The sequence below is a fragment of the Prorops nasuta genome, unplaced genomic scaffold (genome assembly GCF_024137725.1).
Source record: "Prorops nasuta isolate Cenicafe-Biocafe unplaced genomic scaffold, Cenicafe_Pnas_1.2 PNAS00025, whole genome shotgun sequence".
Lineage (NCBI taxonomy): Eukaryota > Metazoa > Arthropoda > Insecta > Hymenoptera > Bethylidae > Prorops > Prorops nasuta.
The window spans coordinates 2,326,010-2,342,861 of record NW_027116822.1 but is presented as its reverse complement, the minus strand read 5'-3'; the positions used below and the strand labels follow the sequence as shown (position 1 = coordinate 2,342,861).

Below are 16,852 nucleotides of genomic sequence, written 5' to 3'. Positions count from 1 at the left end.
AAAAAAAAAAAAACAAATAAAATTCTAATTGGATCGAATTTTTGTTATGATTACAAGACTATAGCAATAACCAAGGAAGAATTCTCGTTAACTTTTCTCCATTAAGATTTAATGCAAAAAAAAATCAGGTTGCGCAATGCAGCATTTGAACGAGATTACAGAGACACTGGCGTAACCCGTGAATATTTAACTCATGGTTATTTCGATCCAGGCTAACGAACGTTAGCAACTAGCTTTGAGACCCCACGCGTTTGCTGTGATTCCTGAGGGCTTCGACACTCTCCTCTCTTAGTTTTAATATGCCAGTACGCAGTATGGGCGAGTCTGCTAACGCGAGTGAGTCGCAAAAAATTTCGACATCCAGAAATCGTGGCAAAAACGTGCAATTCCCATACCAAAATATTCAAAACATCGCAAAAATAAACACGAATCGATTTAACGGTTTTAAATTACAGTAATGGTAAATCATTGAGAAAAGTTTGTTTATATTGTGTGCAATTTGTTTTGGGCAAGTGCTTACTGCTGCGTACAATAGCTTAAGTATCAACATATGGTTTGTTTACATTAGTAAAATTGTGTAAACATGTGTTACTCGATAAGAGAGCCTTCTCCAACTTATCCTTCGGTTATATTATTTGCTTTGCAAAGCTCGTGAAAAAAAATAATAACGACGATCCATCCATAACATCCATTGGCTTCTACGTTCAATATCCGGCTTACTTCCGGTTTATCAACTCAACCGTCATCATGACACGTGTGAAATTGACAGCTGCTCTCTTCTGATAACTGTGCAAAATAATCTGCCCTTCTTCATGATTTATAGCATCGCAAACTGTTTCATTTAATAATTAATGTAATTATCAATGATCGCATTGTCTAACAATTTCTCCAATCAATTATCTCCAATTTAATTTTTTCCCCTATTTTACCGAAGAAATTTATTACAGAATGGAATGGTAAACTCATCAGGATTGGAATTCTGTCATAGCAAACTTCACACACATAAGGATTGGAATAAAGAGGGTGACAGTTTTGCATACAATTCCAGAAAAGTCAAAAATAGGTGATGGAAGAAAAATGAATCGGTAATTAGACTACGCCAATGGATTGTGAACTTAATATCGATAAACGTAGTGGATTTCAATTGAGTATACGGAAAAGTAAACAAAGCATGTGTTAATTGGAAGCCAGAAAAGAAACATCGAGATGAGCGTGAATTAATTTTGGATAATCAGAGATTATCAGCGGGGCAAACGAAAACTCTACGGGTAATAGGACGTTGAGCCGGGGAGATTTGAATTTCGAGCGTCTGGCCAGCCGCCATATTTGTTTCTGGCGCTTATTATTGGAGCGTGGAGTCTCCGGCGTCTCAGTTATCCACGTGCAACGCACGCGGCATGAATAAGCGTTGGTGATTGCCGAGAGACACGAGGAGACAGTGAGGTTTTCAAGTTGTCTCCCGGCTAGTGATAGAAGAGTAGGCCAACATGCCGGACAAGGTAGCTCCGGCTGAGAAAAGGGTCGCTGTAACATTCGATAAGGGCCAACAAAAACAGGAAGAAGGAGTGAAATTAAAAAAGGAACTAGGTCTACTGGATGGTGTAGCTATCATCGTCGGCATCATCGTCGGTGCTGGAATTTTTGTGTCGCCAAAAGGAGTCTTAAGATACAGTGGAAGTCTCGGGTTAGCTCTTATAGTATGGGTTTTCTCTGGTCTACTTTCCCTAATTGGGGCCCTATGCTATGCAGAATTAGGTAATTATAAGACTATCATATTTATTAATGTTATTTCCTTTAACACATGTTGTGTCTTATAATAAATATCCACTTTCCTCATACGAAACATATCCTCTATTTATTGTCCTTATCTTTTTTATTTACACAGGTTTTTATCAAACGTGCACTGCAACTTCATTTGAATGCTTGCTTTTGTTCGATTACCCCGAGCCCCCTTCCCAAAGCTAACGGTTTTTTGCGAAAGAACAATTCACTTTCATTTCAAGAGGGAAATCGAATTTTGAATGGTCCTAGCACCTAAAACATGACAGAACAGACAATTCTTGCATCACCTGCCTAAAGGTGAACGTACCGAGGGGCTAGAATTTTGTCGGACGCGCCACGTGCTAATAGAATTTTTTAAGAACTCTCGCATGATGACATACAATAAATATCGAAGAAGTTTGCACGGGTTATCGAGTTTCGTTCGATTTTCTGTATAAAGTTTCTCACGTTATATTTCTAATGTATAAACAGTTCAAGGTAAACTTTAGTTTTTTTTCTCCATATTTTCAGTTTTAAAAGAAAAAGGAACTGCTTATACAATTAAGTAATTTGTTATACTGGAATGAAAGATTGTTTTAGATAAATGTTTATTTAGAATGTTATTGTTAGTTAATATTTTAAAGATAAGTTTGACTGGAAACAATTTTTTATGAGTTTAAGATATAGCAAGTAGTTATGCTCAAATATTTATTATGTAAATTAATGTCCCATCGGTAGAAGTAATATTTGAACTCTGAGTTCTGTATACGCATTAATTGAGACTAAACGCGTCTTGAAGTTCAAGGGCCATATTCCATATCCGAAATAGGTAGTGTGCGTCGAGTGCACCTTCTTCTACTCTGATCACGTGGCTAGTTCGAGAATAACGATTGGCATGATGCAACCAACCAAATAATGCCGCGAGATTTTTTTTCTCAAACGAAAATCCAAGTGTAAATTACGATTTACTCCAATGAATAAATCCTTTACATTTAGTAATCATATTTCTCTTTAATAGCAAATAAGCAAACAAGTTTCGAATACACATATTTTTATTAAAAAATGGCATATAGATTTAGTATTCAATAAAATAATTAAAAAATCAGATTCATATTTCAAGATATATTTTCTTTATTATTTATAACAATTTCTTGCAATATTAAATTGTACAATCAAATGATTGTAACGAGACTTTTTGCTAAATTTTTAATTTAAAAAATTGCATTTAATTAATTAATCTCCGATAGCTAAATGTGTCATCTTGGCGCTATTGTAGAATGAACTTAGTTACTGAAATCATTGATTTGAATTAATTTCTAGGAGTTTTTTTAATTAATAAAAATCACATATAATTGTGGAAGTAGAGTTTTAAATTCGGAAATGTTCGAAGTTCAAGAGGATTTTTTTTGCAATCCGACAAACGGTATTTGGTAAACAAAAAAGAAAGTTGTTGGCTTATGTAATCGAAGACGTCGAAAAGATTAAATGGCAAATTTGTATTTGGGTTACGGTAATATTGATAATGGCACGGATTCCTTTCTACTGACAGTGAAAAGTTCAAAGTGTATCCAATTTACTCGATACTATATTACAATACACCCATTAACTTTTCCTCTTATCTACCATTCCATTATCTGATCTAGTAGTATCACTTAAAGTAAACTAAAAATAGTTTCTCCATGACTACACACATCTTTAACGCTCACGTGGATTTTTCAATGTTTTTCTAATTATCATTGTAATAACTTGTAAAATTAAAACCTTATTGAATTATATACATGTGTGTAGTTTCCTCCTTTAAATTATCTTTTTTTCTTAAATCGTCTTTTTATTACTCCTTCAATTTTATAAACAATTAAAAAGGATTTATGGTTTTCCAATCATTACAATGATAATTTAAATTAATTTTATTTTTCCATCTATATATTATTTATTTTAGTTCAAGGCTTCTTTTTATTTATTTTTTTAATCTCTACTTTTTTATTAATTTGAAATGCAATTTATAATGTTTGCTATAAATATTTAAAAAATTGTATTTACTTTTATATTTATTTCGGATTTTGTCGATACTTGCAGGCTTAATAAATTGTTTATTACAAGTTCTTTTACTCGTTATTTTACGATTTCTAATTTCTCGAGATACTTCCAATAAAAAAAGCTTATAACAATGGCTTTACTTCAACAGTACAGTTTCACAATGTTAGAATCGGTTAAATATATAGAATAACTATTGTCAACCAGCCTCCTTCACCTGAACAAATTGTCCTCAATAAAGAAAAAAAGAACATTCAAGGCCGCTATTATGGTAACCAATTTAAAGGCTTAATCATTAATTTATATTTATTTAATTTTTAGTTTTGCAACATATTTAAAAATTTTTAAATTAAAAATACTCTGTACAATAAGCTACTTATTTTTCTGAAATATTCCCTTGAATTTTCTAGCAATATTTTTCATGCATCAATAAATTTTTTCTCAATTGTTTAATAGGAACAATGATACCAAAGTCTGGGGGAGACTATGCCTACATAATGGATGCCTTTGGACCACTTCCAGCATTTTTATATCTCTGGGTTGCATTGTTTATCCTGGTTCCAACAGGGAATGCAATTACAGCCCTAACGTTTGCTCAATACATTTTACAACCAGCATGGCCTGGTTGTGAACCTCCTTATGAGGCAGTCCGAATGCTTGCTGCACTTATAACATGTAAGAAAATTTTTCAAATTCAGTAATAATACATATTATGCCCTTATTACATGGTAATCAATGAAATAATTATTTATGGGACAGGTTTGCTGACAGCAATAAACTGCTACAATGTCAAATGGGCTACTAGGGTACAGGATATTTTTACAGGAACTAAAATCTTTGCTTTAGTAATCATTATGGTTGCTGGATTTTACTGGCTGTGCATAGGTCACACAGAAAACTTTCAACGACCCATGTCAGGGACCAATACAGAACCTGGATTTTTGGCTCTTGCTTTTTATTCTGGACTGTTTTCCTACTCAGGCTGGAATTATCTAAACTATGTCACTGAGGAACTACAAAATCCTTACAAGTAGTATTTCTTGCAAAGAAAACATTACATTAAATTTTTGACACCAATTAATTCAATTCTATAATTATATTGTCTTCTATTGTTACAGAAATCTTCCAAGAGCAATTTGCATATCTCTACCATTGGTGACAGTGATTTATGTGATGGCAAATATCGCCTACTTTGTTGTGTTGACGCAAGACGAGATTCTCGCGTCGAATGCTGTCGCAGTTGTAAGTTAATTAGCTGATAAAACGCATTTCTAATATTACGTTTTCCTTAAAACTTTATCTTTTCTTGAATACATTTTTTCCTGTATCCAAATCTCAATTATGTCTCTCCCCTCCTGTTTCTCTTTTGTTCTTTCAAACTAATTTACAATCCCTCGTGTAACTCTGCAGCTTTGCTGAATTTATAAATAATCTCTTTTGGTTTGTTCAATTGTTTAATCTCCATGATTATCTTAACAATGTAAATATGCCAAAAATAAGTAAAGTATAATAGATCAGCCGACATTTCGTAAGAAACATTTACATCAGACATTAAAGTAAATATGAGACATTTTTTATTGACTAGTGAATTAATTTTAGACGTTTGGAGACAAACTCTTGGGTGTAATGTCATGGATAATACCATTTTTCGTGGCATGCTCGACATTTGGGGCATTGAATGGAGCAATTTTCGCCTCCTCGAGACTCTTCTTCGTTGGAGCAAGAAATGGTCATCTACCAACAGCCATTGCCCTGATTAATGTGCAAAATTTGACTCCAATGCCTTCTCTTATTTTCCTTGTAAGTATAACTAACAGGAGACAAGGATGTGTCGTCTCAGCTTTGATTACAAACGTGTAACTCGATCAGATGGATTTTTCTCCACATCTTCTTTACTCTTTTTTCTTCACTGAAAGCGGTATTAGATAATAAGCTTGGAAAAATTGTGGCCAAGCAAAACAGTTGTCGGATCAAAATTCTCAGGCAGAGCAAAAATCTCAGCTGACTTAATTGAATTTCCCGAAATAAACGTATCAAATGACAAGAATTTAGTCGAATCCCGGCTTTACATCTAATATATTTTAGTTATAATTATTTCTTTTATATATATATATATATATATATATATATATATTGTTATCTAATATTTAATTTTTTTATTTCTTTATTTTTCCATTTTCTCTTCACAAAATTCTATTATCGTCCTACTTAGTTGCCAGACGTGATTATCTACGCGATATAAAGTTATACTAATAGATTAAATGCAATTATCATACAACTCCGACAAATATTTAAATAGTAAAGTGTTTTTGCAGCGAATGTTTATTAATTGACTTATCAGATTTATTTGACATTTTGATAGCTACAATCTTTATACTTAATTAAAATATCTTTCTTCATGGAAAATTTTTATAAATCTTTTAATATCTATATAAAATGATTATTTAAGCGGATTATTATTAGTATAGGTTCATAAATGTCAAAGTAAGTGATTGTTATCAGAAAATTCATCTATTAATAAGATAAATTGAAATTGTAATTTTACTTTAATTTAAACAAATTATAGAGGATATTTATAGTAAATTGAAATCGAGTTATGTGATATATTTTATTACAGTAAAATGAAGTTATAGTTTATTTATATATCAATTTGGAGCTTAATTTCTGTCGAATATGTTGGTAATTTTCGACCAGTTAATTGAGAGGGTTAAATTGGGTCTTTCATATCGTCAATTTGTATATCGGTAACGGAAGTGTCTTTCTATTCTTTGCTGCATTGCCTTTTAAGTGGCCCGACAAGTTCGAGGTCAAGTTTGAAACATTTAAAGTGAGAACGAAAGCATAATAAATCACGTGATAATCATTGATAAGGGACTGAGAAAAGGGTCGCGCAAATCAGCTGGGATCTTATTAATCTTTGTATTTTAATCGTTGGAAATAATATAAGAGCTTTATTTCAGCATTTGATGAACTCCTATATAAGAGTTAAACTGTAATTTCCGTTTCTAGTGCATTATCACCCTGGCACTTCTGATCATAGAGGATGTCTATGTGCTAATCAATTATGTCAGCTTCGTTGAAGCACTCTTCACCACACTTTCCGTGTCTGGCCTCTTGTGGTTACGTTACAAGAGACCCGATCTTCAGCGACCCATAAAGGTATATCATTTATTCTTCAAACAAAAAATTTTATTAATTGGATTAATTTTGTTAATTATCAATATCCAGAGATATGGTATGAACACGACAATAAGTATATAAAATATAAAATATAAACACAAATAAAAATTGAATGAAAATTTTAAAAATTACTGTTCATATACTTAACAATTATTTGTAACGAAGAATTATTGATATCAATTTTCATCATTAAAATTCAACAGCATGCTAATGGATTAAGAAAAGTGTTCAGAATGAAGCAAAAATTAGTTTATTTAAAATAATAAACGTTTACAAATGCAACTCTTAAATATTTGCAATGTATTTTCAGGTCCCTATTATTTTACCAATTATCTTCTTCATTATCTGTGCCTTTTTGGTAACGTTCCCTTTCTGCGTATCACCTTGGGAAGTTGGTGTTGGATTAGCATTCATTCTGTCGGGAATTCCAGTTTACGGGATTTTTATTCATTGGCCCAGCAAGCCCAAATGGCTCATCTCAGCTTCTCGTAAGTAATCGATACATTTATTTACACGGTAGTTGACTTATAACAAATACCTTTGATTGGAAAGTAATTTCTTTCCAGGCTAATATTTTTAAAATAATTTTTCTGTTTTCATTTATTATTGTATTCTTTTCAGACAAACTCAATATGCTGTGTGCAAAAGTATTCATGTGCGTACAAGAGGAAAAGTCAGATTAATTCAGATTAGTATAATTCGCCCATTGCAACAGTGAGTTACTGAATTTTCAAAAATGCTTGTGATGTACATATCGAAGTAGCATCTTATCCGTAAGTTAATAATTACGTCCATCTGAAAATGTGACTTGACTCTAACTAAGTCAATTAAAATTGTGCACAAAAGAAACGACTAGAATATCTTGAGAGGAACTCTAGAGATTTAATTCGAAAGAAATTCACGAATTCTTTTGATATAGTGCCAATTTATATACTGCCTAGAGAAAAAACAGTTTGGAGAATATAATACTAGAAAACATATTTTTACATCCTACTAATGATCACATTTCTCATAATTAATTTAATCTGGAACATTATTTGTAGAAAAATTTAATTTATTGACATCAGATGGTGGAGGGTAAGACTCAATTTTTAATTCTAGCTCAGACTGAATAATGAAATATCCAAACTGTATCGTTTTAGTATACTTTACACAATTTGTTTATTCCTTAGGAAAAATATAAATAAAATTATTTAATAGTTATTTAATTGTACATACGCTATATTTAAGGGATTGTAGATTAATGTTTAATGTTTCACGTAATATCTTCACCATCAATATATTCAGTATCAGGCTAATTATCATTTTGTACATTTTTTTTCTTTTAATCACGAATACTTTTTAAATGTCACACCAGCCTATCTGAGTAATGCAGAATTATTCAGGATTTAAAAGTAGTGCTTTTTTTAGATAGGAACCACAATAAAGAAACGATTATTGATTGCAATCAATTGTTGCAGTCAGGTACTCATATCTTGCATTTATAATTTTTTTTATTTGTCTCTTTATGATAGTGCTTAACGATCATTTAATAATAGGACAAATATTTATTAATTATATGTGTATATACTTTTTGGAGAATATTTGTCAGTACAAGTTAATTGACTATTCAAATTTTTGTAAGAGAAAGTGCCTTTTTACAATTGTGCAGACATTGTAATAAATATTTGTGAGATTAACCAATAAAATCTTGTTTTCTTTTTATTAAATCGATTATTTATACTTGATATTATATTATGTTTACTTCAGGCAATTGAATGCATCCAGCTATGCAGGTTTTTAAATATTTGCATTTATTTGGCACAAACAATAATATTTACATTAATTAACTATCTTATCGTCAATGGTATCATTTGTTTCTTGAAAGCTATTTTTCAAATGATATTGTCATTTTTACCTGTTAGTATTTTCTTTAATCTTAAACTTTTAAACTTCAGAAAAATTATAAACAAAAATTGATACAATTTACATATCAACATCACAAATCGAATTCATTCTGAATATTTAGCAAAAATATCAAATATTCTGAATCAATATATAAATATTGAGCAAAATTTGTTCATGGTTAATACTTTTCTTTGTAAAATAAGAAATTCTTAATTTTAAGAATCAAGGTGTTAGAGTAGTTCAAATCTACTTTCATGAGCAAGTCACTTATCTGTATTTTATCTCTTTTATTTAGAATTATGAAATAGAGCTTTCAAGTCTATTAAGGTTTTATAAAACAACATTTAACAGATGGATGAAATCTAGACGTTAGTGTTTTATAATACACAGGGCCCAACAGTTAAATGCCCCAGAGCATTGAAACAAGAAGACTTACATCTTTCTCTATAACTGTAAGAAATATTACAGTTTTATATAGGGTACTTTTGAAACATCTTACTAATTGTATTTAGAAAAGTCTTATCCTTCATTTTAGTAACTTCAATAATTACAAAGATACAAATCTCTTTAAATCTATGCTTTAAAACGTTTTAACTGACAAACCCTATATATCAAACTTTATCTAACATATTGGAATATCAATTAAAGACCTCTAGAATCTTTCATGTATTTCTTCAAAAAGTCTACTTAATCTATTTATCGCCATTGAAATCTAGAATAGATTAAAAAAGAATTCAAAATTACTCAGTAATTAAATCTTGTAACTGAAAAAAAAAAGAAAATCAAATTAAAATCTTAAGTAATAGAGTTTCTATTCTATTAAAAATGGCAGATGTTAAATTACTGAACAAAATTGAATTAGGCAAAAAGACATTATTCCAATCAATGGAAAAGAATGGAAAGATATAGAAATATTTAATTGGGTTGGAATAGGGACAGTCCTTCTTTTGCCTTAAGTGGAATTTAAAATTGGAATAAAAAGATCAGCCTTCAGAAAGAGGCGGTGTTACCCAGCCATATTTCTCATGTGTTTTCACTAGAAATTTGAATGACTCTTCAGCAATTCTTTTGTTGAATTCTTTGGTCGTTTTTGGCATCCTTACCACCCGACCCTGAAAATTTTCATACTTTTAATAAATTCCTGCTTTTTTGTTTGTTAATGAGTAAATTAGAAATAGAATAGAATAGAAAATTAATGATTTACATGGCCTTTAACTACGCTAGCAGCAAATTGCATTATCACAGCCTCAATGTTATAAGCACTAGCCCATCCTTTAGGTGTGAGCAGCTCCATACAAATGGCACCACCATCCATTACATATCCCTTCTCAATTCTGGGAGAAACTACCCTCATAAATGGTGGAGCAAATGGGAAGTTGTCAGGAAATGCCAAGTGCAGCAATATATAAGGTATTTTCATATCTCTCATATCTTGGGCCAATGGACTCTCAAAATCAATTTTATGTAGCTTTACATGCCACTCGAATAAATTATCATTCACTAATTCAACAGTGAATATTGAAAAAGGTTCATGCTGTAAGCGTTGGATCTCAGTCAGTTCTTTCATTAACCTGCGAAGTCTTACTCCCCTATCGACCACTTTATTGGCTGCCTGAAATGATTTGTTTCTCTGTTTAGTATCTACATCTCAATTAAAATAAAAGAAACATGTTTTAAAATTGTACCATTATGTTATATAATTTATTGTACTTAAACATAAATTACTCTTTTTTATGTTCAAGACTAACAATAAGTAAATTTGTTTATGACTGACCCTGACATTACTATGAACTTAAACTACCTAATTAATTCAGAAAAAATTCTGAAATTCAATTTCTCATAATAGTATGAGTATGATTTAAAAGATTAAACAATTATACTTATACAATAAAGATTGAATACATAACACATTAAAAATGATCAACCATGGACTAATTATTGCTTTTTACAATTTACAGTTAATTTTTAAGTTATGATATAATTTCAACTTAACGATTTTGTTAGAAGTTTAATTATGGCAAACCATGAATAGATTTTGTAAAGAAAATCAAAAATCAGCATCAAGTTGTACTGAATAGTGAGTAGTTAAATAAATTGAGATTCAGCAATTTTCTCGAAACAAATTCCGATTACAGTTCAGGTTATATGAGAAAAATTATTGAAATGATTATACGGAAGAACAACTATATTCCACCGTTTTTTTGTATCTTGATTTCTATTTACTGACCTCCATTGTACTGATTGTACTCCGACTAGTCCGACTGACTACTGTATCTTTGTTTATTTTGATCGGCAATCGGCAGTTGTTTTTCGAACGAAATTGCGATGTTGAATCTGGTTGAATCCCAGTGTTGCCATGCTTATAGTATGGTGTATGGATTACGTTTGAAGATCATATCACACGTAAATAATAATGATTTAACTCACATTAAGTACGTAATTAATTTTTTCAATACAACATTTGTTATAATACCGAACTATTAGGTATGTTTTTTCTATGAATTAAAATGCTACTAATAATTTTTCAATTGTAACAAAATGAGTTTGGCAGCGCGAGTTTTTATGTAAACGTTAAAGGAACATTCTACTTTATCAGACCATAATGTTTGCGATTGTTTGTTTTTTATCATTTTACAGCTTTTATCGCAACTAAGTTTCAAATTAAATTTTTACAATAGTTTAAATGAGTCAGCTTAGATGGTCATGCAGAATGTGGGCTGCAAAATTTAAATGGGTTTTTCACAAAATTATTTTTGAGCTGGCGGAAGTAACAAATCACGCAAATTTTAGCACATATTAGCTTCTTTTATATTTCTATAACAATGAAGTTTGTCTTCGTTGAATAGACAACAGATCGTATTGATACTGGATTAATAATTTTTTATCAGAAAAGAGCTATTTAAAAATAGGACAAAAATTTATTTTGGTTTTCCCAGAAGTCGCTATTTTGTCATTTGGTATTCGAATGATTGTTTATAGTTTATTCCACAGTGACAATTCATAAAGATCATAAAACAATTTCATTAATTATTTCAAATAATAAAATAGAATGTACCATTAACAAAGTATGAAATTCAATATACTTTATTTTTTTCTTGCAGAAAAAGAGATTTAATAGAAATTTGTTTTATATGCATTAAAATACGCAGTAGTTTCTCGGCGACAAATAATTTTGAAAAGTTAGTAAGGATTTACACTCGATTTTATATTATTATGGTTTTAGAAAAAGTTTGCTGATGGCTTAATTTAATAATTCTCTTATGTAAGTAAAATTACAACGTTAATTCTGATGCCTGACACTCTACCGGCACCTTCTATATATATAACCGGATTTTATACGTCGTTCGCGTCCACGTCAAATTAAATAATATCAAACTGTACAAAACAATATAAAAAAACTCATAGCGCTTATTCAACATCATAACTATAGTAGTTCAGATAATTATATTATTAAAAAATTGAGTATGCAATTATTCATTTTATCATTTAAAAAATACCAGTTGAGACAATGCATTGTAATATTGAAAAATCATGAACGAAAACGATTCATATGTCCAGTTCGAAGGTTAATTAAGCTTATAAACTTGAAAATTTGATAGATATAAAAATTAAGTACCTTCTTTGATTTAAAAAAGAAATTTGAATGGCCGGTTTGACTAGTTCCTGGACTCTCCAAAGAGTCTTCAGCCGGTGTGATGACGTCAGGTCGATGGTGAAGAGTCAGAATACGTCGAGGAGGCGAGCCGGAGCTACTCGACGCCCCATCCTTATCGGATATCTTTTCCGATGCTCGGAAGAACTTTTTAATGGCTGCTACTACCTTATCCTTGGGCTTTGACGTCATTTTCTTCTATGTAATAAATATCGAATTACAAAAACAGAAGGTACCTTTCTTAATAAACATTTTTCTTTTTTAAGCTACAAATTCTAATCATACATTTCCTACATGATTTATGTCGAATCACCCCTTATTCCAAATCTCTTAAAATTATTTTCAAATTGACTTTCGTTAATCCTACTACTTGTTTTGTAATTCTTAATCAATTGCTCTTATTAGTTTCTTATAATAGTCTCAGTCTATCTAATAAAAGATTGCAATTTTAATTTTTCTCCTATATAATTAAAATAATAGAAAAATGTTCAATATCCTAATTAAACAAATATTTTAAATTGGTGGACAAGGAACTAAACTGTTAGATGTTTTATGAAGAATTTAACGAATTCCAAGATTAAATAATTCAAGACTGTTACAGCTGTAGAACGAGCGTCTATAAAGATTATCAGAATAACATTTGGCAGTCCTTGGAAAGATTGCCAGTCGGAAATTGAGCTAGGTCAGGGCGAGACGATAATCTCGCTTTGTTTCTTTCTTGTTTAGTCTGCCGATCAAAAGCAGCCAAAAACAGAGAAGCAAAAATATAACAAAAAATTACATTTGTTTAAGTTTAAATTCTCCATTTACATAACAATTTTTGTTGCATGAGATATTCCACCCCTTCCCCCTCTCTTTCGCTTGTTTTATCTCGCAATTTGTGTACAATAAGCTCCAGTAAAACATAATAATGAGGGGGGGGGAGTCAAATTGAGTTAAAGCAGACACGCTTTTCCATTCCAAATACGTTAGAAAATTGTAGGTTAAATTTCGACATTTCATACCACACACTTAGACGTATACCAGGCCAATGTTAAAAGCTTCGACAAGCTTTAGTCACAAATTTCCATCCCCCAATTTTCCTCAACTTCCATTCTAAAACAATAAATGATTTGTGACAACAAACATAAGAATTGATTACAGGTAGACTGATGATATTCATGGAAATTGCACGATTCTTATCAATGCGGAAAGTTGACCAAATTTAACACAAAATCTATCCAAACCGAGGCAATTTATGTAAAAGAAAAGTTTGCATGGAATATAATGCAAGAAATGACAATGCACAAAAATCCGTAAACAATGGAAGAAAAAATTGAGGAAGACTTAGCCAAAATGCAAGGCTGACAGATGACAGAAATTAATCAGAGGTGAATTTTATGGAGATAAGAGAGGGAAGTAAATTGATAAGGGGTAGAAAGAAGGCTAGTAATTACAGAGAGTAAAACCGGTCGGTGTTTGACTTCCTGGTATGCAGCGGCTTACATACTGGCACTATTTGGGCTCTGCTTTTGTCCGAGGTTGCCTGACTTGGCTTATTTTGCACGCAGCGACTCGCCTGTAACGCTGAAGTCGTCCATAACGTCAGAGAGTCAGGTCAGATATATGAAGCCAGGCCAGCAGTCAGACAAGACTGAACGAGGAGTCTGGCCGCGGCGCGCGCGCAAGCTAACCAATCAAGCTGGAGACAGATAACCAATTCAGACAGAGTGGCGTGGTGCAACGTTCGATGTTTTCACTACTCTCAGTGAATTTCGGTGTTACTGGTTATTTGTTACTAGTGGCTGGCGTCGGCGGTGTCGTAGAGACTCTGGTCTTCTCCGCACCTCCGTCGCCGTTCCAAACACTTTCACCACGATTATAAAGTTATTTTCAATTCGTCCGCCACTGGATATGACACTGCTCCTCCTCACCCAATACCCACCCACCCACAGGACACGCGTGACGTTTACACCACCACCGCACAAATCCCCACGAGAGCTCTCGTCTCGTGGAGTTTGAATATTCTCCCGATTTTCCCCTTAGGTATCCAGTAATCAATTCCAATCTTTTCCAAATACACAATACCTCGGACATTCCAAGTTTCTTTCAATTCAACTAATAATTCTTGGATTATTATCATCTAAATCAATAAATGCTTTAGTAATAGTTTTTATTTTCTTACTTAATAGTTTAAGTTAATAAATATTTCTTCAAACCTGATTTGGTATTGCACTTTCTTGAGTTCCAACCACAAGGCTTACTGGAGAAAGTTTGATTGTGGGTTTTTTGTCTAGATCGATTTCGTCTGGGAAATTTTTTTCTGGGTGTTCCTCAGTAGATAGGAAAAGTTCTTGAATCGCTTGAAGGAAAATTGGAAAGGGCAGAGGGAACGGGCTATCAGTGTGAGTGGTTCGTCGGTGGACAAATTTGAGAATGGAGAGGGGAGAAAAAGAGAGAGAGAGAGAGAGAGAGAGAGAGAGAGAGAGAGAGAGAGAGAGAGAGTCAAAAGCGCAGTCTCTAAGTTTCCACCTCCAAGAGGGTAAGGCACCCACATTGAACAGATTTGAAGACTTTCAAGGCGGGTAGATACCTGAAAAGTCGACGACCTGGGATTTGACGAGCCCGTAGTGCAACGTTAAATATTCCAATGTATTATATAAAAAAACTGTCTTGCATTCTCAAACACACCTGTGAAAATAATTGATTAATTCTTTACTTATAAAAAACATCAAAGTTTAAAATTAAAATCAATTTATAAATTGATGATTTATTATTAACTTAATCATCCTTTTCTTTCCATGGAATTACAATGTAAGAATTCAAGTATCTTCTAGTCAATAAAAATCTTAGAATATGTCTGATTATATAGATTAAAACTAAAAACATGGACAAATACTGAATCCAAGCCCACTTTAGTTCTTCTAATAATCCTGGCTGGTAGCTTATACAGTTTTCCGCATAATACAATTCTCCCTGAATCATTACTGGCTCTTCTGATGCAAATCCCACTTGATGAGCTGTTTGAAGGTTGTTGATTTTGGCTACAACTATAAATAGCAATACTAAGTATTAGAGCAATACACTAGATAAGAATAATAACTTACATTTTTTATTTGCATTATGAAATAACAATTCAGGCAGTGTGTAATCTGCTAAATCTACACTATGATTATATATTTCATATAATCCCTCTCTATGTATAAGACCTTTTTGATACAGTTCTAAATCTCCCATAAATTGTATGTTTTGTATTTCTTGATTCAAAGAATAGTCAAATACTCCAATTGATTCTATTATGGCCTGAACCAATTCCTGTAATTCCATACTCTTAAAAAGTTAAAGAAAATTTAGTAAAATTTAAAACAATAAGTAAAACTCACTTGTAACTTAAATTGGAAAAACAGTAAAAGCTTAACAGTTCTTATTGGTTTTTTCACATATAAATGAGCTTCAAATTTAAATATGTCATTTCTACCATCATTATTGATATCAATCTCTTGAATCTAAAGAGAAAGATTTAAATTTTAGAAATTGTTAACTGCTAAGGAAACAAAGAGTGATTATTTATGACCTTAATTAATGTGCAGCTGTCAGAAATTGCATTTTCCTTATAAGTTCTGAAAGACGAACAAACCAAAGGCTCAACATTGGTATCAGTTTCCACAAGTAATAAATATTTATATTGAAAAATAATATAAGGTGTTTCCACATAATTCCTATTTTTTAGCCAAACACCTCCTGCATCAGGTATCACCAAAATTGGTGTAAATATGGCTAGCATAAAAAAGATAAAGACCACCAATGCACTGAATGAACATTTTCGATGTTTATATTTATAGACAACCGAATTGGAAAATATATCTATCGCGGTCATATTCTCATTTTCTATTCTGTATCCATAGCAACATATACGAAAACATAACTTTACTTTTCAGTACTTTCATTCTCCCGCGTTTCATTGTCATAGTAACCATACATAAACATGAAACATAACCTCTCATATGCACTCATATGAGTCACATGTCATTTGTGTGTGTGTGTGTGTATATTCAATTCAATAGAAATAATATAAAAACAGAATCCGCTAAGGGCACGTTCACAAAGCACGCTAAAGGATTGTTAATGCTACTGCACATAGTAGAAAAAAGCTTGAAATTTGTGCGCAATACGGGTCTTTTCCTAACAGCGGAGCATAGGAGATTCGTGTTAGTTGACTATAGCACTCGGAATGATGGAATCTGAGAGCGCTGATTGGTCAATATTGCGTAGTACCAACATATAATAGGCCGTCACCGTCACCAATAGTTGGATACGAAAAATGAGATTCATCCGCCATTTTGGTGTGGAGAAATGTTT

General features: G+C 31.9%; 2 protein-coding genes across 9 annotated transcripts; one reads left to right on the top strand and one right to left on the bottom strand.

The window, feature by feature from the left end:
- Positions 1-368: 368 nt before the first annotated feature.
- mnd (minidiscs) lies at positions 369-8,652 on the top strand. Its single transcript, XM_066741263.1, has 9 exons — positions 369-853; positions 948-1,755; positions 4,252-4,470; positions 4,555-4,825; positions 4,914-5,037; positions 5,395-5,595; positions 6,805-6,954; positions 7,286-7,463; positions 7,597-8,652. Exons 2-9 carry the CDS (start codon positions 1,488-1,490, stop codon positions 7,656-7,658), a joined length of 1,473 nt encoding a protein of 490 aa, XP_066597360.1. The 5' UTR covers positions 369-853; positions 948-1,487; the 3' UTR covers positions 7,659-8,652.
- Positions 8,653-8,861: 209 nt separating this feature from the next.
- LOC136782097 (ubiquitin-conjugating enzyme E2Q-like protein 1) lies at positions 8,862-16,662 on the bottom strand. Of its 8 annotated transcripts, XM_066741265.1 has the most exons (7): positions 14,713-15,185; positions 13,951-14,636; positions 13,519-13,609; positions 12,479-12,712; positions 11,090-11,221; positions 10,067-10,474; positions 8,863-9,974 (listed from the first exon to the last, which is right to left on the bottom strand). In XM_066741265.1, exons 4-7 carry the CDS (start codon positions 12,704-12,706, stop codon positions 9,846-9,848), a joined length of 897 nt encoding a protein of 298 aa, XP_066597362.1. In that variant the 5' UTR covers positions 12,707-12,712; positions 13,519-13,609; positions 13,951-14,636; positions 14,713-15,185; the 3' UTR covers positions 8,863-9,845. The 8 variants fall into 8 exon arrangements, 5 of the variants coding, with proteins under 5 accessions (XP_066597363.1, XP_066597364.1, XP_066597362.1 ...); XM_066741266.1 differs by lacking the exon at positions 13,519-13,609 and having other exon boundaries at positions 8,862-9,974; positions 12,479-12,709; XM_066741264.1 differs by lacking the exon at positions 13,519-13,609 and having other exon boundaries at positions 8,865-9,974; positions 14,713-14,904.
- Positions 16,663-16,852: the final 190 nt, after the last annotated feature.